The sequence below is a fragment of the Canis lupus genome, chromosome 26 (genome assembly GCF_048164855.1).
Source record: "Canis lupus baileyi chromosome 26, mCanLup2.hap1, whole genome shotgun sequence".
NCBI lineage: Eukaryota > Metazoa > Chordata > Mammalia > Carnivora > Canidae > Canis > Canis lupus.
The window spans coordinates 8,910,782-8,933,604 of record NC_132863.1 but is presented as its reverse complement, the minus strand read 5'-3'; the positions used below and the strand labels follow the sequence as shown (position 1 = coordinate 8,933,604).

The 22,823-nt window shown below is 39.0% G+C and overlaps 1 protein-coding gene across 4 annotated transcripts in view; it reads left to right on the top strand.

Annotated features, from left to right (window-relative positions):
• The window catches only part of MACROD2 (mono-ADP ribosylhydrolase 2), a 1,923,575-nt gene that overhangs the window by 1,888,825 nt on the left and 11,927 nt on the right, over positions 1 to 22,823 (top strand). For all 4 annotated transcript variants that reach the window (XM_072800037.1, XM_072800036.1, XM_072800035.1 and 1 more), the window contains exon 17: positions 22,580 to 22,657. In XM_072800037.1, coding sequence (XP_072656138.1) covers positions 22,580 to 22,657 — 78 coding nt within the window. The remainder of the gene's footprint in view (positions 1 to 22,579; positions 22,658 to 22,823) is intronic.

Sequence of the window (22,823 nt, the reverse complement as noted above, 5' to 3'; positions counted from 1 at the left end):
GTCTAATAGATTTTTCTTTATTTCTTACTAATTTATAAGTGTCCTTTATATATTATGACTCTTGTTTTTTCATCTTAAGTTTAGCAGTAGCAGAAAACTTAAAGATTAAGCTATTTTACTATTTGTTATAGAAATTAAGAAAGTGAGGTCAGATGACTTTTCCACTGTTATACATAGAGAGTTCGTGGACAATCAAGACTGAAAAATAGGCCTTTTGGATTTATTTAGAAGTTTCCCTCTCAGCCTCCTTGCCTCCATCTTCTTCCTTTTCCTCTTAAGTTGAGCATTATTAGATTATTTGATCTGATTCAAAGTAATAATAAGTTGGTTCCCTACCTCAATAAATTAATCACCAATAGCTGCTGACTCCCAAATCTTACCTTAATCTCTGATATTTCCCCTGAACTCAGGATTCCTTTAATAAACCTGTTTGGATTTCTCACCAGCAACTCTAACTCAACCTTTTCAAAACTGAGCTTTTAATATCAGTTCCCCATCTGCAATTCTTATAGTCTTTCTCATCTGGCACTTGTTCTTGGTGGTCACTGCCAAAATTTTGGTTATTCTTGACTCTTCTCTTTATCCCTAAATCCTAGCCCAATTCATCATCAGATCTTAGGTTTTCAAAATATACCCAGATATGTTCACATCTCTCATCTCCTCCATCTCCTCCCCAATTTTACCTCTGCACTGGTTATCCATAGCCTTCTTGGTTCCCTGTCTTCATCTTTGCTCATTAGAGTTTATTGTCTCACCACAGGTGAAGTGAGACTTTTATAAAATAAGAATATACTCTCCCACTTCTCCTCAAAATCCCTCAGTGACATCCAACATGACCCAACATCCATATAGTGACCCACATAGTCTTGACCCACTGTACTCCCAACCTGTCCTGGTTTCTCAGTTTCTCTTTATTCACTCATGTCCTTGTTTTTCTTCAAATGTCTTAAGTATACTCTTGCCTCAGGGCCTTTGCACCTACTACTCCTTTACCTGAAATGTTCACTCCAATGCATATTCAAAGATAACACCATGACTACAAGGACATTTTCTGCTTTGTAACTGCGAAATCTTCAGCACCTAAAAAAGTGTCTGACACTAGGCTGGTGAACAATTTATGATTATTGAATGATCTAATGAACTATACTCACTAGAAATTATTTTTTTGGTGGTATTATAAAAAATATACCATGGCATCCTATGGCTTTTGCAGAACAAAGATAAAATAGCTTAGGAACTGAATCCTTGAATCAGAATAAAATTCAAACTCTTTGCCCCTGTCAATCTTTCCAACAGCATCTCTTTCCTTTATCTCCCTCCCTCACTACTCTTCAGCCACACTGGCTTTCTTTCTGCTCCTTGAACAGGCCAAGTGTATCTGAGCCTTTGAGCCATTTTTCTGGATGTGCTTTCTTCAGGGAAACACCTGTTTCTGTATCTTTGCATGGATGATCTCACTTGGATCTCATTTTGAAACTCTGTTCTTGGTGAGACTTTCCCCCATCGCTCAAACTAAATAACTCCCTTTCATCATGTCTCTATCATGCCACACTCTTTATTTTCCTCAAACACATATCCAGAGAGCAATGACCTTACGTGTTATTTCTAGCACTGTATTGCCAGAGCTTCACATTATATGACACATAGAGGACACGCACAAAATATTTTCAGGATTAATAAATGTTTTTAGTCTTGCTGCTCAAGATCAGACAATCTGTGCCTCCAAGATGGCACTAGCCACATGAGTCTGTCTCCGACAAAGACTGTGAGAACCTCTGGGACAAGTACGATGTCTAATTCATAGTCACTTCCTTGCCATTTCCCACAGTTCCTGGCACCTACTTGTACCCCATAGATGTTTGCCAAACTAACACGAAGCAGCACGAAGGCCATACAACCTCTTCACCAAGTCATTTCACTGGAGAATATGAATATTCACTTGAGAATAGAGAATATGAGTTACAGATAGTAAAATATTAAAAGTGAATATTACTAGATGGCCAAGGGAAGCCATATAAAGAAGGGTAACAAAAGAGTTAAGACATCAAAAAATTAAGTGCCTAGAATTAGCTTTCAGAGGGAGAAGAAATACAACAGTGAGATCATCAATTCAGGTACTCATTTCAGAGCAATGCCAAGTTTCTGGTACTATAAATTTGCATGGCCTTTTTTTTTTTTCCCTAGGCTAAGAAATAATGTTATTGATGTACTACATTTAATGGTTCCCATGGATAAGCCATCTTTTTTGATTACCTGAGCACACTTCTTACAGTAGCTATTCTAAACTTTCTCCATCCTCCCACTTTCCCTTCCTCCCTCTCGTCCCTGTCCCTCCCTTCTTGCTCCTCCTCTCCTCCCTTTCTTCTTCTCCTCCTCATTCCTCTCCTTCTCCTTCTTCTCCTTCTCTCACCTCACAGATGGTCCTATCTCCCACTTTGCTGAGAAAAATCAAGGCCATTAAAGGAGAAATCTCCTAACCTTCTATCTTCTCCATCAAAACTATCTTTGATCTAGACACATTCCTCTCTCATTTTCTTCTGTCTTGATATAATAGCTACTTTCTCTTTTCCAAAAATTAACCTTAACTTTGCATCTGAATACCTTTTTCTTTTTTGTTAAACAACACCTTGTGTCCTCAATTATTTCCTATTTCCCAGAATCATGCATATATTTCTTTCTATTTGTTCCTTTAGCCTTCAAACATATACAGGTCTTCCCTGTCTTAGAAAACCAATGGTTGCTCCTATTGCTTCTCCCCAACCCAGTTGCTATATTTTCCTCTGTGGCTAAGTCTTATATGCATGACACCTCCATGACTATCTCTGTTCTTACAATATAGTCCCTCTGTTATCACAGAGTCCTGCTCATGATTCAGGTCTCAACTGTGGTAACACTGGACTACAAATGTGGATACCAAACATGACTTTCTACATTTCACATTCAATGACCTCCTCCCACTGTTGACTCTGCTGGGTTGATATGCAACATTCATCCCATGGTTTGCCCATAACTTTCAAATATGATGCATGCACACCTACTTTTCCTCCAATTTATTCTCCAAATTATTGTATTTCTTAATTGTGGACAGCATTCTTAAGTCTCTATTCCTTTTGACTTAAAAAGTTTTTCTTGGAGACTTTGTCCACTTTTACGGCTTCAGGAAAACAATAAATCAATTTCTAAGGTTGCCGAGCACATTCCAAGGGCCATGTGATATTTGGGCCTCATTCATCAAATATTTGAATGATTTATAGAAATAGGATGCTGGACTAGTTCAATAATCATTGAGTTAAACATAAATATGGTTTTTATAGAAATCTAAATAGAACAAAAGTTTTATAGCACTGCAAAGAGAACCAAAATTCAAAAAATAGTTTGAAAAGAAAAAGCTTACTTAGAATAATGTTATAAAATATTACGATAAATATTTTATAAATAGTAGAGGGAAGAAAATGGGCATAGGAGTGGTAACTAGTCACAGTTTCATTTGATTAGCCATGCTGGTGGAAGTGATGTCTAAGCTGAGTAAAATTAGCTACCTTGAGTGAGAGTGGGCTGATGTTGCAGGAGGAAGGAGCAGCATGTGCAAAGGACTGCAGGAGAAGACAGAATGATGCACACTTCTGTTTACTTAGTGGGCATTTGAGTGTCTACTGACACATCATCAAGAGGACCAACAAGCATTTTTTGTTTTAGGGTTGTTATTTTTTTACATAATTTATTTTTAAAATTTAAATTCAATTAATTAACATATAATGTATTATTCATGTCAGAGATAGAGGCCAGTGATTCATCAGTCTTAGGTAATCTTCAGTGTTCATTACATCATGTGCCCTCCTTAATGCTCATCACCCAGTTACCCTAGCCCCCCATCCCCACCCCTCCAGCAACCCTCAGTTTGTTTCCTATAATTAAGAGTCTCTTATGGTTTGTCTCCCTCTCTGATTTCGTCTTGTTTTATTTTTCCCTCTTTTCCCCATGATCCTGTTTTGTTTCTTAAATTCCACATATGAGTGAGATCATATGATAATTGTCTTTCTCTGATTGACTTATCTTGCTTAGCGAAATACCCCGTAGTTCCATCCAAATCATTAGAAATGGCAAGATTTCATTCTTTTTGATGACTGAGTAGTATTCCATTGTATCTGTATACCACATCTTCTCTATCCAGTCACCTGTAGATGGACATCTGGGCTCTTTCCACATTTTGGCTACCATGGATATCGCTGCTGTAAACATTGTGGTGCAGGTGCCCCTTCAGATCACTGCATTTGTATCTTCAGGGTAAATACCTAGTAGTGCAATTGGTGGATTGTAAGGTAGCTCTATTTTCAACCTCTGAGGAATCTCCATACAGTTTTCCAAAGTGACTGCACCAGCTTGCATTCCCACCAACAATGTATGAGGATTCCCCTCTCTGTATCCTTGCCAACATCTGTCATTTCTTGACTTGTTACATTTAGCCATTATGACCAATGTGCAGTGGTATCTCATTGTGATTTTTTATTTGTATTTCCCTGATGCCAAGTGATGTCGAGTATTTTTTCATGTGTCATTGGCCATTTGTATGTCTTCTTTAGAGAAATGTCTGTTCATGTTTTTGCCCATTTCTTGATTGAATTATTTGTTCTTTGGGTGTTGAGTTTGATAAGTTCTTTATAGATTTTTCATACTAGCCTATATCTGATAACACATTTGCAAATATCTTCTCCCATTCTATCAGTTTTTTGGTTTTGTTGACTGATTCCTTTGCTGTGCTTTTTATCAGCTTTTTATCTTGATGAAGTCCCAATAGTTCATTTTTGCCTTTGTTTCCCTTGCCTTTGGAGATGTGTCTAGCAAGAAGTTGCTGTCGCTGAGGTCACAGAGGTTGCTGCCTGTATTGTCCTCTAGGATTTTGATGGATTCCTGTCTCACATTTAGGTCTCTCTTTCATTTTGAGCTTATTTTTGTGTATCGTGTAAGGAAATGGTCCAGTTTCATTCTTTTTCCATGTGGCTGTCCAATTTTCCCAATACCACTTGTTGAGGAGATTGTCTTTTTTCCATTGGATATTCTTTCCTGCTTTGTCAATTATTTTTTGAATACTTTATTTCACGTGAATCTTCAGACAGGATTTTAAGGAGATTTTAAGTAGAATTCTTGGCTGTCTACTGCCATGGTCTAATACAAGAAAGGTCAAATGAGTGATAACAGTAAGTCTATTGTGAAAGGGAAGAGCAAGTCCTGGGCTGAGGTGGACAAGATGAGGAAGGTAAGCTAAACCTTAAAGTAACACTTGCATTTCATCCAGTTATAAAACTGATTACTGTGACAGATAGACATAGTTCTGGCCCTCACACACATTGTAACTTTTCCTCATATGTCTCTTCTATAAGTGTCTACTATATTAATTTCAGTAGGCTGACTAAAGAAACAACCTCATAATCTCAATGACTTACCATGAGAAAAATGTATTTTTTACCTCACACTCCAAAGCTGTTCTGAGGAGGGAGAAGGCTCCTCCACACAACCATTCAGGAACCCAGGATAATGCATTCCTATACCTTGTACTTTACATTTTCTAGAGCCTTGATATCCAAAATGTGATTCCTGTCCCAGTAGCGTTATTACTATCGTGTGGTAACTTCCTAAAAATGCAAAACCTTGGGCCTCACCACAGACTGGCTAAAGTCAGAAGCTCTGATTCTAGGATCCAGAACTATGCTCTTCCCAAGCTTTCTAGGTGTTTCTAAAGTTTGAGTACTGCTGTCAAGGCCTAGTGGATGAGGACAGGGAGTGGAGGATCATACAGGAAGATATTCAGGTGCCAGTCCCAGAAGTAGCACATATTGCTTCAGTCCACAGTCCATTGGTTTCTACTGTGTCATGAGGCCCTGCCTACTATTTAAGAGGGAATGGGTGTATGGTTCAACTCTTTGCTCAGAAGAAGAGTTCTCCCCTCCTCACTGTTCTTCCCACTTCAGGTTCCCCCCACCCCCAATTAAATTCATGCTCTGCTCAGTAGTCATACTAATCTTCCTAAAAGGGGACTCTGTTATGCCACCCTCTGACTAAAACCTCCATGGGTCTCATAGCTTCTGAATGACACTCCTTAGTTCTCCAAGGACTGGTTTCTGTTGCCTCTTTGCCCACCTCCCTTGAACTCTAAACATCAGCCATCTTGAACTGCAGTAATAACAACTAGCTGGTCTATTCACTGGCCACACGCCCACATCTCTCAGCCTTTGTGCCTATAGCTTTTCCCATACCTCCCTTTCTCCTGGCCAGGCCCATTCACCCATTATAGCTCAGCTGGGATGTGACAGCCAAAAACATCTCCCTGAAACCACTTCCTATCTCTCCCTCAAGACTGCGTAAGATGACCTCTACTAACCTAGAATCATTCTTATCACTTGGGATTTCAATCACTTGAGTCTCTGGAGGACAGAGACTGTATTTACACAGTATTGCTTCCTGGTTTTCCATAAAGAACCTTGCACATGGTAGATATTTAATGAATGTCTTTTAAGTAATTAATTCAAAGTGGCTTACTGAATGCTCAGTGGGTGAATACAGATGAGAATGTTGATCGTACTGTACTTTGGAAAGAATTTGTTATTAAGTCCAATATGCTTACTCTTTCTTTCTTTTTTTTTAAGATTTTATTTATTTATTCATGAGAGACACAGAGAGAGAGAGAGGCAGAGACACAGGCAGAGGGAGAAGCAGGCTCCATGCAGGGAACCTAACGTGGGACTCGATCCTGGGTCTCCAGGATCACACCCTAGGCTGAAGGCAGGGCTAAACTGCTGAGCCACCGGGGCTGCCCACACTCTTTCTTAATAAAGTACTGCACAACTATAGCCAAGACCTTTACCCCTGAATACACAAGGGCTGCATATACATGGGTCTGGAGTAAAGCAGACCTATTTGCATCACCAGAAAATCAAGTCAAAGCCCCACTCTGGTCACAGCCCATCTTTTTTACAGACAAAACCTATAGATAAAAAAATATCTCCATCCCATGTGATTTTACATATGTAATTTATATAATAAGTAGGCAAATAAAGAAGCCCAATATTTGACACATAATCAAATTACATTGTTTAGAAAACAGAGAAAAATCTTTCTGGTGCTGGTAGGACACAAAGATCTCTCAGTAGCTGAATTGTTAGATGAATCAATCCCCTATTCCTGTGAGTGCTTCTGCCATGACTCATTCTGATGGACTAATCTTTAATTGAAAATGATAAACTCAGAGGATGTTCTCTTAAAAATATATAGCAACACCCTTCACAAGGGTATGAGGATAAGTAATATTAGCTTCCAAAAGTTATGATAATTCCTCATGTAAAGAATATGAGCAGAGGCAATTGTTGCTGCCTTGGGTCTTCTCCTCACCTGTGCTCTTGATGGTCTCAGGATCCCCTTCTCTAATGGACTTTGCTTTAGCAGCTACTTTCATATCTCTTTCCCCAATGATTGTCTCCTCAGTCTGTAATCAATCATGACTGCTGCTCCCATTGCAAAAAACATGCCCAAGTAACAGACGTGCCATTTGGGTTCTCTGTGAAATAGGTAAATGGTTGGAGTGAAAAAGTCTACTGAGGAATAAGGTGTGTGAAAGTCAAGGAGAGGAACCAGAGTTGTGCTTCCTCTCTTTGAGAAGAAAGGTGGCATCACTTGGCCAGACTTGCATAGCTAATAAGTGGCAGAGCCAGGATTGAAACTCCACCCACCCAGCCCCAGAATCCACTATCTGTACTGCCTATCTTCTCCTGCCCTAATAGATCATGCATTTTATTATTACTCAAATCATAGCTTTTCATAATTATTTATTATGGGCCAAACACTCCACTAAGTGCTTCATTACATAAATTACCTATTTGTGAGGTAGGCATCACTTTGTGTCTTTTACATATTAGAAACCGGCATCTCAGTGAGTTTAAATAACATGCCCAGAATCATTCAGCAAGTAAGTAGCAGAATCAAAATTCATACTTGAAATCCATGCTTTCAACCCTGATGCCACCGGTCCTTCATACTGTCATTGCCTTTGCATTATGATAGAGCTCCATTGTAACCACATAACCTAACAAATTACAGACAATGAATAAGAATTTGCGAAATGAATGAATGAATTCCAGAATTTTTGTCTGCAATTATGGAATTATTATCTTTTAAATGATGATTTAAAAATCTTAAAAGAATTATTGAGATAATACTATTTCCAATGTTTCAATTATCTTTTTAAAAATATTTGCGATAGCTCTTATGCTATGAATAAAATTTCTACTAGTCAATATGTTAGGCACACATACTGGAAAAGGTTCAGGAACTTAACGATGCTGTTTTTATGAATAACCATGGATAAGCAGATAATTCTTAAACTTCCATGCACACAAGAATCACTGGGGAAGATTGGTTAAAGTGCAGATTACCAGGCCCCACCAGCCAGATTCCTATCCAATAGATTTGATAAGAAGCCTAGAAATGTGCATTTTATGATAATCTCCAAGTAAGTCTACAGCGGATGGTCCATCGACCACATTCTGAAAACCTCAAGTGAATCACTGGTGCTACCATTAGCTCATCAACTTCTATGTCACCTATGAGAAATCTGAAAAAACATATAGCTTTTCCAAAGGGTAATATTGCCACTCGAATACAACGGTTTGATGACCATTATCTCCTATAATGATTTTTAGAACCGTGTGATAAGACCTGAGACCCATAGCATAACACATCTTATGTGCTGACTCAGCTTTGTTGGATCAGGGTGGACAGAATATTTCATAACTGTTTAAAGCTTCATACCAATTTGGGGGGTGGGGGATCAGCTAATGACTCACTTTGCATATTCATTGTGTTTATGTTACCCCAGCAGAGTTTCATTTTTATTTAATAATATATCATCAAAATTAAGATACCTTGTTATAAGAATTACTCTCCCATTAACTATCACCAAGTAAGAAAAAAAAAAAATCCCCCAATGGAGAATTCAGTATAAGACAACAAAGAGCTATGCCCTTCGATGAGGTCAAAGGAGAAATGGGGACAGTGCCTTAATTTGTGTTCCTCCAAAAGCAGATCCTGAGCCAGACCTTGGTGCAGGTAGTTTATTTGAGAGATGGTCCCTAGAAGCACAAGTGAAGAGTAGGGAAATGAGACAGAAGGGAAGGGACCTATGAAGTATCAGTCATGAGCAGATTACTACTATAAGAAAATGGACTTGGTCTCCACTGAGGAGTGAAGACCTGTGTAGACCACATCATAGAATCGCTGCATGGAAGGCTAGGGAAGCTGGGGCATTACTGAACAGCTCCCTTCCTTCATGGATTGAGGGCCACCCCTGGCGTTATTAGATCCCCAGCACTTTTTAGTGAAAAGAAGCTATTTTTTTAAAGATTTTATTTATTTATTCATGAGAGACACAGAGAGAGAGAAAGAGTCAGAGACACAGGCAGAGCGAGAAGCAGGCTCCATGCAGGGAACCCAAAGTGGGACTCGATCCTGGGTCTCCAGGATCACGCCCTAGGCTGTAGGCGGTGCTAAACTGCTGAGCCACTGGGGCTGCCCTGAAAAGAAGTTAATAAGCAAATGATCCTCAAACTTCCATATGCACAGGACTCCTGGACTGCCCTTTTCCCCAGGCTGAGCAAGTCACCCGAGCACTGCGAGTGGAGAAGCAGAGAGATGCTTCAAAGAGGGGAATCTGTCCAAGTACCCAGGGTTACTATGTTAACTGCAGAACTCTCAGAGGTGGCCTCGGGAGGATGGCCCAGGCACCAAGAACTGCTCCAAAAAGTCAAGAAACTTGGGTATCTTACCTATGACATCGATGGAAGTGGATTTTTAAAAAAAGTCTCCCATAAGAACTTGAGTCACAAACTGGTACTAATCCCACAGGTTTGTGTCCTGAATTCATAACCCAGTGCAGTCCACAGAAACCACAGGCAGGGAATTTAATTTAACTGATTTCTGGTTGGTAACGTTGTCCAGTGACTAACCAGTAAATGTAAATCCTCTGTCTGAACTTGGCTTCAATCCAGGTTAACAGCAATTGTAGTCCTATTGATTATTCATCTCAACTCCCCATATGTTAAAATGTAGGGGGAAAAAAACATGTCCTCAAATCAAGGTAATACAGTAGTAGCAATATAGCTACAAGGTAGATGCAATTCCTGCATACTAAAACCTGAAAGGGGGTAGAAGGGTGGCTCAGTGGTTGAGTATCTGCCATTGGCTCAGGGCATGATCCCAGGGTCCTAGGATTGAGTCCCGCTTCAGGTTCCCCACAGGGTGCCTGCTTCTCCCTCTGCCTATGTCTCTGCCTCTCTCTGTGCGTCTTTCATAAATAAATAAAATTTAAAAAAAAAAGAATAATAAAACCTTAAGGGGCACCTTCCACTTTTCCCCAACATACACAACCACACCACCACAATTCTCATAGAAGTTTCTTTGTAATGGAAGACACAGTAAATGGTATATGAGAACCCATCTTCTTTCCTTCTCCAAGGTTTACAACCACACAAATAATCAATATTCTCTTGAAATCAGCCAAATAGCAACTGGATTAAATGTAACAAAACCAGAAATCTGAAATTGGAGGGCAGCTTTTAGTATAACTCTTCTCATTTACCAAAGGGGGCCGCAGGGCAGGGGAAATGTTCCTGCTTCTTACTGCATTATTGTAGACTTTCTAAAAAAAATTTACAAGTAAAAAATGTCAATATAATTCTGCAAGTTGAACAAAATTAAGCTTTTGTTTTTTTCCCCTTCAAAAAGCCTGGTCTTCAGGCTTTTATTTGACAATCACATATGGCCTGGTCTACACCTTTTTTTTTTTTTTTTTTTTTTTTAAGAAAAGCATTGTGGCCAGAGATCAATAAATCAAAATTGGGTTGCCTCCTCCTCAAAGGTGAATTGTTATCTTGCTGAAGAGGTTATGTGACAGGATCTCAAGTTTGGTAAAATAACATGAACACACACACACACACACACACACACACAAAAAGAGTAAGATTTCTTTGCCTGAAAGGGAAATTCTGGATGTTACTTTTTCTACTATGAAAGAGTTTCCTGAATTGTCTCCTAGAACAAGAGATTAAATGTCAAGAGATAAAGCAGGTGCAAGGCCCATTATTTGGTGTCCTCAGAGCCCATTCGCTCACTGAAGTTGCTGTTTCCATACAGGGAATGAAGTCAACTTGACAACTACAGAAGGAGTATCTATGACAGTCTGAGAGAAGAGGCAAAAAGGCAGTCAGAGGGCTAGGGACTCTTGGTTGTCAAAATTCAAGCTAGGCATTTCTGACTATGGGATAGACCAGAGTGCCTCCGTCAAGATCATTAGTCAAGAAAAAGCAAAATTCAGCAGTTAGGAGTCAATCAAGCTGTAAAGCAACAGGCCAGTTAAAAGGCTCAGCATCCATGGGGTTCAGGAATAGGACTGGGCAGCCTAGTGATGTCAACCTCAAGAGGCTAGTGCTACAGCATAAGTCCAGGGAGACCCCTGAAGTCTGGAGGATGACATCACAGACTCAACCACCATTGATTGACCACCCCCTTTAGTACCAGAGGCCTCAGATCATCTTGTGCCCAAGGAAGCCATGAAACCTTATGCTGCTCATGTTTAGAATCACTTCCCTAGGGGATCTCTGGGTGGCTCAGTGGTTTGGTGCCTGCCTTCGGCCCAGGGCGTGATCCTGGAGTCCCAGGATCGAGTCCCACGTCAGGCTCCCTGCATGGAGCCTGCTTCTCCCTCTGCCTGTGTCTCTGCCTCTCTCTCTCTCTGCGTCTTTCATGAATAAATAAAATCTTTTTAAAAAATAAAATAAAATAAAATAAATAAAATAAAATAAAAGAATCACTTCCCTGAATTCCAAACTAAGCCATCAAATACTTTAAACCCTAGAGGTAGAAGTTCCAGAGTGACATTAACTTGGTTTTTCAGATTAAAGAGGACACAGAGTGAGCCCATCTTTAAAATGATAATCGAACCACCAAGCTTTAACTCTAAAGTATCTGGCAGAGAAATATGACCCATACTACAGGGCCCTGAAGACCCTGTACGAGAGGAGAGCCTTGGTACACCATCATTTTTACTGAGCCTGCTGCCACTGACCACAGAGAAGTCCCTGGCATCTGATGAGGACCTACTCTTTTCATCGTGAATAAATTTGTGCTACCTTCTCCCACCCAAGCATCTTAGGAATGCAAGACTTTCAAGTCCATTGCTTTCAAATGGATTAGCACCCCAAATTCCAGTCTTATTTCAGCTTTCTCGCCATTGTCATTAGTGTTTGATGAAGTATTAGAAATAGCCCAAAAGTGGAGTTAGGAGAAATTTTAATTCTGACCTCAGAGCCAGGTGACCTGAGGCAACCATGCCTTTTCTCTGAGACCCAGTGTCCACATCTGTGAAAGGGTTTGATTGGACTAGAATATGGTCAAGGGTCTTTTTTATTCTTTGAGGAATGCAGTCCTATTCAGACAACAAGAAATAACAGAGTTACAACCTAAAAGGAGAATAAAGTCCCTAAACAGAAGAGGTTTGCAAACATAACATAGACTTCTCACAGGCAACTTTAAATTCTGTTTAGTAAAAGGCTTCTGGCTGATTTTAATAGCAGTAACATTTTAGTTACATATTTAGTGGATGTGGCCTGGACAGTCTTTTAGGGTGTGTGTGTGTGTGTGTGTGTGTGTGTGTGCGCGTGCATGCTCTGGTAGTGATAAATATTCAGAAAGTATACACATGGTTAAAGCCAAAAAAACTCAAAGATTAAGATCCATGTATCTGTGATAAGGCATTGTGAATGGAAAATGGATTAGAGTTTAATACCAGGTGTGTTTGAAAAGTTTTCCTAGTAGGAAAAATTATATCCTTTTTTGGAGGGTGGGAGGGGGAATTAAAAGAATTAATGTTGAGGAACCAAGACCAGAAATAGAAATACTGTAGCAGAACTGAATGCACGTGGTGATCCTTCAGAGACCTCTGATAACTATCCTCCAGTGCTCTGTAATCTGCTACTTATTTCTTGGATGCAGCTTTCTTCCTGGGTGTAGATTTCTAGTACTGTGGTCATGGACAAAGGTGATACACTAGGTCTTATTAAATGTTCAGAATAAATTGTGCTATTTAGGAAAATGGAATAGACAAAAAGGGCAAAATCTAGTGGAAATAATTAAGGAGTCTATAATTAAGGATGTATAGGATTGAATTATTCTTTGACTAAAGAGCTATATACTTAATGGTGCAGGATTTCAACCAAAGCAGTCAGAGGCACTTTCTTTCAGGAACCTTAAATGTATGATGAGGTTTCTGAGAATCCAGCTTTGGTTATTGCCAGCAGTGAGTTCCTTCCTTATGAAAGATTCCACATAAAGAACCACTGAAAAGCCCAAAGCTGCCCCACTGTGGCTCCTTACATAGTTAAAACCCTATTAGAATGAAAGAATCAAAAGACTCCTCTGGAAGAAATACATATCTCTGTGTTCACTAAGACCCTGCTGTGTGCAGATTTATCTGGTTTCTGTAGAGAAACAAAAGCCACGATGGGTGTGTGATGGTGTGGGGAGGGAGTTTGAGAGACACTCAATCTGTGTTATTCCTGCAGGAAAGACCCTGATCTAAGACCAGTGCTGGCAGCCCCTGGCTGAGAAGGGCCTCCATGTAGTTTCAATTCCTGCCAGGCTCTGAAAAGGTGGGGAATGCATAATGAGGCTGAATGAAAATTAGATGCTTAATTGGGGTCTGGGAAAAGGAAAGAAAAAGCCAGGCTTATGGAATGTGATCAACCTCTAGCTCAATGCCTGGGAAGCCTTCAGTGGTTGCTATCATGCACAGAGGAACTTGAACTGCCTTGCAGCCTGGGGAATGTGGGGGAATGGAAGAAGAGTGAAAAGGTGGGGGCGGGGGGTGGAGCTGAAGGAAGAGTAAAAAGGGGCCAGGCCTAAGGTATTCTGGCGGAAGATGTGAAAAGCGGAGTCCTTCAGATGTTTTACAGACAGGAGATATTTCTTCCTAACCAAATGCTTAGCATGGGTGCAAACGATCTGAAACTGATCCAGCCACCTGGCTCCAGCTTCCATGCCATCTGCCTGTCCTCGAAGAGTTTTCTTCACCCTATTCAGAAAAGGTGAATCACTCTCTCCTTTGTGCCTTTGCAGTTCTTGCTAATAATGTCACTTGGCTTGTGAGCAGTTAAATCTCTCTCTCTCTCTCTCTCTCTCTCAGTCTCTGTTTCTGTCTGTCTCTCAGCTAGCTTGTGAACTTCATGAAGGCAACCATACCATATGCCTCATTCATTTTGTCTCCCAGCCCATAATAGGCATCGAAATATCTGGTGGACTTTTTTTTTCTTCCTAAATATTGGGTTTTTCTGTAGAGTAGTTATTTGAACAATAACCAATGATGAATTTCCAAACCATTCTCAAATGACTGTATGGAGGCACATCATCAGCTAAAACATAAAAGAATGTGATCTCATGCCTACCCCCAGCAACCGCCACCACCTTTCATCTCCTACTAAAGACAGCTTCTGATTTTGATTAGAGTAGAATATTCCCAATTAATACATGAAGTGTGTTGCCATGGAAAGGGTGTCTTGTTGAAACTTGTGAATTTTCCACTTGCTTGATCCTGTCAGCCTAATCATTTATTATTTGACTTTGGAGAGGGAGCCCTGGGCATATGTCTACAGTGTTTGTCCAAGTGATCAAGAGAGGTAGCGTGGTCAAGTAGTAGCTTTAGCACTGAGGTTTTGAGGAGAATGTACACTAGGTAGGGGACAGAGTATACATTTGTCCCAAATGATACCTTTGTCCCAAAGCAGTATGAACTAAATAGAAATCAAGTATATCAGTCTGCTCAGGTGGCCATAACAAAGTACCATCGATAAATAATACAAATTTTCTTAGAGTTCTAGAGGCTGGGAAGTCCCAAGTTCAAGATGTTGACCAATTTGATTTCACGTGGGAGCTCTTTCTGGCCTATACATGGCCTCCTACTCAATGTCTCCTCATGTGACAGCTCTCTCTTCTTTCTCTCTCTCTCTCTCTTTCTCAGGCCACAGCCCTATCAGATTAGGGCCTCAACATTATGACCTCATTTAACCATAGTTATCTCCATAAAGGCCCCATCTTCAAATATAGTTACATTGTGGATTGGAGCTCTAACACAGGAATTTGGAGGAATACGAACTTTCAGGCTATAACATCGAGTCTACCATCAGAACAATCATTTGATGAATATTCCTAAAGCCAGCTGCTGACAAAGGTTAAGTGTGTGTGACACATGTTGGGAATATACAATCACACTAACCAAAACACTTTGTACACCTGGTCTTGGGTTTAAGATGATGGTGGGAAGTCAGATTTCAAACCTCACTCCTTCAAATAGTAACATGAAAAGAGATACATAAAACAAGCAAACGAAGAACACCAACAAAAACAATAATCTGACAGAAGAATGGGCTGGTAGCCATCAAAAGAAAAGGGACATTTCCAGAAATGCTGAAAGCATGAGACTGGTGTTGCCCAGCCTACCCCCTAAATCTACTATGCTCAGAAATAACACTGAATAGGACCTTGCTAGCTACCATTTGCCTCTCCAACTGGGAGAGGAGCAGCTCAAAGAAATTTCCACAAAAGTATACAGTCAGCCATGAACACCTTTTATTTCTCCCTTCCCCAAGAGACAGGAAAACCCTCTGTAATTCTACATTTCAATTATCTCCTGCTGGGAGTAAAATGGAAGAGGAAAAGCAGACCAATAACAAATGCCTAGAACTAGTTACCTCTAGCAAAAACCAGGAATTTCACTAGATAGAAAACAAAAGAGAAAACCAACAAGGCAAGATCTTGGGGCACCTGTGTGGCTCAGTTGGTTAAGCATCTGACTTCTACTCCGGTAGCAATCTCAGGGTCCTAGAATTGATCCCTGCTCCAAGAGGTCCATCTCTGTCTGTCTGTCTGTCTCTCTCACTTAAGAAATCCAGTACAACTAATGTGGTAAATAGCTCTGGCTACTTTACCTCTCCTAAAGAAAATCCTCAAAAGAAAACACCCTTCTTGGTAGCTCGTGGAGGACCAACAGGCCACAGATACTTTGAGAAAGAAGAAACATGCTAATGAATACGTATCACACGTCTTGCCCCTTGACAGAGGAGGAAGGAATGAAGCCAGTGAGCATACAAGTCAGCAAAACACAGACGAAGAAGCTATTGTGGAAGAAAACATAACCCCAGACAAAGCTTAAAATTCCCTACAATAGCTATAAAAGAATTTAAAAGAACATTAAAGATCTTGAAGTTAAGGTGATAAATGACATAATGATCTGAAATGTAGTCATGACAGAGACACATTTTCAACCATTAGGAAAATAAATCAATTAAGAACAGCAAAGACAAAGTTACTGACAAAGAAAAAAGGCTTGAGATTATCACAGTGAAAAAGAACACAGAAACTCTAAAACAATTTGAGAAAAGATGATATATATAGAAGAGAGAAGGAATAAATTGTTCTATGTGGGAACAGTTGGTTCTGTTTCTGAAATTTAGAAGTCAACATATAGAAGAAAAAAAATTCTCTAAAATGAAGGGAAAACTGAACTGATGATCTAATGGGCAGACCACGTTCCAAAAAATCAATACAGAAATCTCCCCACAAGAACACATCTTTAACAAATTAGTTAATTTAATTAATATTAATTAATTAATTCAAGAATTAGCATATGTTTAAAAACAAAGCCTAAGCACAGATCAAACTCATGACTTTGTAGCTATGATTGCTATGGGACAAAATTAAAAAGCAATGTCAGGACTGAGTTGATTAAAATGTATTATTAAGAGTGGTAACTATCATCACAATAATGTGGCGTAGCAAGCCATCTTCAATCTCATGGGCTTAGAATATAACTAGCTATCTTTGGTTCATGGATATGAGAATCAACTACATTTAGTCTGGGTTAGGAAGGAAACCAGGCTGTTAGTTGAATCCAGGTCATTCTCTCCTTGGATCAACTGCTCCCTAAAGCATGTTCCTCTTGAGGTAAAAGGCAGGCACACAAGAGGCCCATCCCCAACTCTACAAATGTATTTCAACCCTCTGTTTGACTCACTTCTGCTACTATTTCATTGGCCAAAGCAAATTCCATGGCCAAGTCCAATGTCAAGGGATAGTGACATAGACTCCCATGGTGGTAGAAAATAGGAAGTGAACATTTCTGTGTAATTATCAAATCCACCACATTAATAGTGAAGCTAGAAGATAGATAAGGCAAAAATCAAGACGGTTCAAGAATACCACTTTAAATCCAGACAGGCCCTGCTCGCGATAGCTGTTATAACACCTATGCAACTATATACTCTGAGAAATAATTATTTGTCATTTGAAATATTGCATGGAGTTTATTTGTCAACACTAATCTCAAAAGAAAAATTTGAAGGATCCTCCAACATCTCTCCATGTTTATGTATTAAAAATCTGTTTAACTGCATTCTATGAGGATCTAAGTAGCTTTTCTTTATGATGAGACCTGTTTAATTTATTACTTTTTATGTAATACAACTGACCTACAAAAGGTTACCATAATCAAGGCTTTGAGGAGGACAGTTGCTGTTGGTAATTGAAAGTGAAAAAAGTACTGAATGTCCCAGACACTTTCTATTTTAGCATCTTTCATCTCCTGCTAGGAGCCCTGAAATGTACCTCCTGTTTGTGTTCCAAGCAGTAGCAATCAAAGTGGGGGGAGGGACCTGCAAACTGGAATAAACAAGCTCTAGAGGCAATTTTTATTTTGATCAGATTCTGTTGTCTACATGAAATGGATTCATTTCCCCAGGGCATTCAGTTGCATTGCCCAGGAGGGTAAGAGCTGATAGGATAATACCAGTTCCACACCACACATGTCAGAGTAACAAATGTCTGTCATTCCTCTCCCTCTTCCCAAACACATCACACACATGCATGCACGCATGCATGCATGCACATACGCACACACACAAACACATGAACCACGCACCGCACACAGTCATATGTTCATGCCATATGCACATATCCTGCATACTCATGATGTTAAATAAATTAATAATGTCTATCAGACATACCTCTAGTGTCTTTGGAAGCAGATCTAATAGCTAATGCTTCCCTCTGCTCCTGGAGTGCAGCCATATACAGGGCTACAATTTTGATTTCTGGTTTTATCTCTCTGTGTCACGGGTCTCAAACCTGCCATCACATCTCCTGCTGATCTGTGCCAATATGGTGACCTAATCTGAGGTTTCTCATATGGACGTTTTGTATTACAAAACAATAGGTTGAAAAGATAAAACATAAGGCAACCACCTCAAATGCTCACTATTTTTTGATCTGCCTTTTGGGTTTTACTTTCTTCGACGTCTTCCTTTCTCATTCACCTAGTTCTTGAAAGTGTTTCCTATGTGCCTTCATTTTCCTTGAGCATTGTTTCATTGACTAGCATCCTGCCTATTAGATCAAAAGTTTCCATGATGCCACAGGGGTTCTCCAGAGTAGTATCACTAAAGGGTTGTTATCATTGATAGTAATGACCTTTAAAGAGATGTCACAGAAGAATCAGCCACAGGTACCTTTAGATCCCATTACAAATAACAACCCTGAAGGGAAAGTCAAGGAAGTAATGTTTCGTGTCAGGTCAATTAATTTCCCTTTCAGGGTAATCATTTCTTATGAAAAATAACAATAATGTTATGTGTTAATTAGTTCTGACGGTGTCTCAGTGAGTTAAATGAGGAGTTAGAACATTTTATAAGTTAGACAAGGAATGAGAACATTCTGAAGCCACTCTAATAGTGAAAAAGCCAAGGCTTTTAAATGCTGAGCTTTGGCCAGAGTCATTCAAAAAAATGAAGTGACTAACAGGATATTCTCTCATAACATATTTGTTTCTGTCTTGCCCATTTTCCATTGGGTTCTCTGTCTGTTCTCTGTTGTTTTGCATATTTGTTTCTTTTTATTCAGTGCAGGAGTCAGTGATATTTGATATCAAATATCAAATAATATTTGATAATATTACAAATATCTTCTTCCACTCTGGCTTACTTTTTACTCTCTTAATGGTGTGTATCCATAAACTAATGATGCTAATTTTAGTGTTGTCCAGATTATCAGTCTTTCCACAGAAGGTTATTGTTTTGCTTTTCCTGTGTAAGAAATTTTTGCCTAATGATGTGAAGGTCTTTTTCCAAGTTACTTTTCATACTTAGTTCCGAAATCTCCCTGGAACTGATTTTTGAAGATGGTGAAAACTGTTCCGTCAAGTAGGTTTATTGTTTTGTTCCTGAACCAATTCTAATTCTTTTCCCCTAAAATTATTTTATTTCAAATTCAAATTTGAAAGACACTTTTGTTTGCTGTGAAATTTTGCACAGGTAATCATTCATTTGGCACTTTCGAAGATGCCATTGCATTGTTTCTGCCTTCGATTATTTTTGCTGAGAAGGCATCTGTAAGTCCTATTGGTGCTATTTTGATGTTAATGGATTCTTATACACTAGATCATTTTATACTTTTTCTTTAACCTTGGTTATCAGCAGTTTTATGATGACTGGCCTGATTGAGGTTTGCTTGGCATTCACTCTGCCTAGCGATCATAACACTTTTAAAACAGTGACTTGATATCCCATTAGTTTGGGGAAATTAGCCATTATATCTTAAAAATTGCTTTTGCCACTTTACACATAGGATAGACCCCATCTCATATGTCTACTAACTTTTTTCTGTATTTTTCATCTGTACTTTATATTTTCTTCCAATCTAGCTTTCAGTTTACAAGTCCCTTCTTTGGCTATGTGTAGTGGCTGCCAAATTCACCTACTGAATTAATAACTTAAATTATAAGATATTGTCCAGTTCTGGACTTCACATCTGACATTTTAAATAGTGTCTAGTTATCTGATAAACTTCTTTGCGGTGGAAATTCTCCAAATTGGCATCTAATTCTAAAATACATTAATCATTATTTTAAAAGTGTGTCTATGATATGTAGATCTCTAACATGTCTCTATATGTTGTCTTATTTTCTTGGTTTTCAGTGATTTGTTCTTATTCTTCTGGAATGCCAGGAAATTTTTTTATTGAATACTGGATCCTGTGTATGAATAATTGTAGAGATAGCTTGAAGCTCTGGGTGGTTTTATCACATTTTTGCTTCTGACAGGTCAGTGGGATTGAGGCAGAGCTCTGCCATATAATCAGGAATTGAATTGATTAAAAGTTGGACTTCAGTTTTTTAAGAGCCGGTCTATATCAAGTTCATCTTTGCCCCCAGAATATAAGCCTTCAGGTGGCCCACAGAAGACCTGAAGTACTTTTCCGGGCACCTCTTCCCTGGTTAGCTCTGATCTCCAAGTTTTGCCCTTCCGCATCCCCCAGGCCTCATAAGGCATCTGGAGGCTCTGTTCAACTTGTTGGCACATGTGGAATGCTAGGCTCTCCATTTTAACAGGTTTTAACACAACCTCCTCAAGCTTGTGTTATATTGATAGCTTGCTACTGAGTAAAAATGGTTTCTTAAATAATCTCTCCAGTGTTTTTAACTGTTACTGGTAGGAGGGTTAGTCTATATCATGATAATTCACCTTAGGCTGAAACCTCTTTCTCAGTGTAATTTCAATTTGCACTTCTTTTATTATGAGCAAAGTAAATCATCTTTCACAGGACTATGGGCTGTTTTTATTTTATTTTTTTAATGAACTGCCTGTTAAATTTCAACTTTCTATCCAGATTCTGATCTTCTTGATCTCTATTTTTAGAAGTTCTTCATGTATTAAAGATATAAACCCTTTGTCTATGATAAAAGGAATATTTTTCCTCAATTTATAATATTTTTCTTCTAAATATTTCTTATGGTATTTTTTCCATCCAAAAGTTTACTATGTCTGTATAAAATCAAATGTTTCCATTTTTTCCTTATTCTATTTTGAAGCATAATGAACCAAGATTTCCTGCTCTGAGGCTTAGAGAAATCAATCAATGATTTCTTCTGTAATTGTGCCTACAGGAATGTGTTGATGAGAAACTGAAAATGGCTCACTTTTTAGAATTGGTGGAGTGAGAAAGGATATGGTATGGTTTTAAGTTGGAAGGTTCAAGTTTTGTTTCCCCTTTCCCAACATCATCCTCAGGAACTAATGAAAACTTATGGGTATAGTTACTTTCACATTGAAGGTTTGGGATCTGTCTTTTTTTTTCTTCTGTTATCCTTTTCCTGACTTCTCTCATCTAACTTCATTCCATCAATGTTATTTCTACATTGACATCTTGCAAATATGCACATGCCTACTCACAATCCTCCTCCTCAGGACTGGATGCAAAAGCTTATTTGGCATCTCCACTTATATGGCCGTGTACTTCAGACTTCACATCTAAAATGGCTTTCTCACCTTCCCCCATTCTGCTTGTTTTGTATGTCTTCAAGTACTGACCCTACCATCCATCCACCGGGGCTCAGAGATTGGTCATCTTTGTGTCATACTTCATGATTGTCAGCTTCAGTAAATCATTACCAAGACTGCAAGTTCTTCTTTGAAGATATCTTCCTTTGAAGAGATTACAAACTGTACCTTTACCATCCCTGCTTCATGCTCGCTAATAGGCACACCAAATTTAACATACACTGAGCTCAATAAGTACTCATGTAATGAAAATGAATTCAACTTTCTGCTTTAAAAAAGTATAGAAATAATAAAAATTTTGAAATTATGGATTTCCAGACCTTTTTCTGTATCTGTACTTCTCAATACCCTTGGCCTTAAAGCTGTGAAAACATAATAGATTTTTAACTAAGATGTAAGATACTATTGTCCTTTAGGCTATCTGGAAAATTTCTCACAATAAGAGAAAACAATCCACTTACTACTACATTTAAGCATGTTGTATAGTTTCAGCCACAGCAAATGGATGACACACCCTCTGAAGCTGTGCAGAATAGAGATCAATCACAATGAAAATTAACTAAAGACTTGATTCCCAGCAATTCAAAATGGCAGCATTTGAGACTGTCTCCTAGGAAAGCATCTAAGCTATTCACTTTGTATTTAAACAAAAAAACCCTCACTGCTAGGAAAATGAATTTTTCAGCTTTCAGACATGCCTAAAGCAAAACAGGTTTTCTTTTTTCCCCTTTCAAAGGTTAAGCTACATAAACTCTCTCTCTCTCACCCTCTCTCTCTCTCTCTCTCTCTGTCTCTCTCACACACACACACACACACACACACAGACACACACACACATGCACACACACTTCCCTAAATTTAAATTGTATGTTGTTCTGATTAAACTGAGTTTCTCCGCTTTCATGCTACCAGATTTTTAATTTGAGAAATTGTGTATGTATGTATGCGATTACCTCACAAATTAAAGAGAATTTAGATGACAGCACTAAAGAATTCAGGCAATTCAACCCACTATTTCCTCCCTTAACCTTTTCTGCAAAAGAAGTTGAATCCCAGGAGTATTTTTAAATTTAAGAGGGCAATGGAGGGTGACAGAACAATTGGCAGTCAGGCTGTTCTAATTCTCTATTAATCAAGGACTATCTTCTTCCTTTCAGCTCAAGGCGAGGACACACCTAGAGTTCCTGTGCAAAGCGAAGGCTCTGGCTATGCAGAAAACTCTCCAAGTCTTGATGGTAAAGTTCTGAGCTATTTGAGCTCATGTAAACTACAAATCTGACACATATTCTGTGTGTAATCTAGGATTAGGGGAGCTACCTATTCTATGCGGCAACATATTCAGTTAGAACAAGGTAAAGTTCAAAAACCATGTTCTACTAGGAACTAATAAAATTGGCAGCC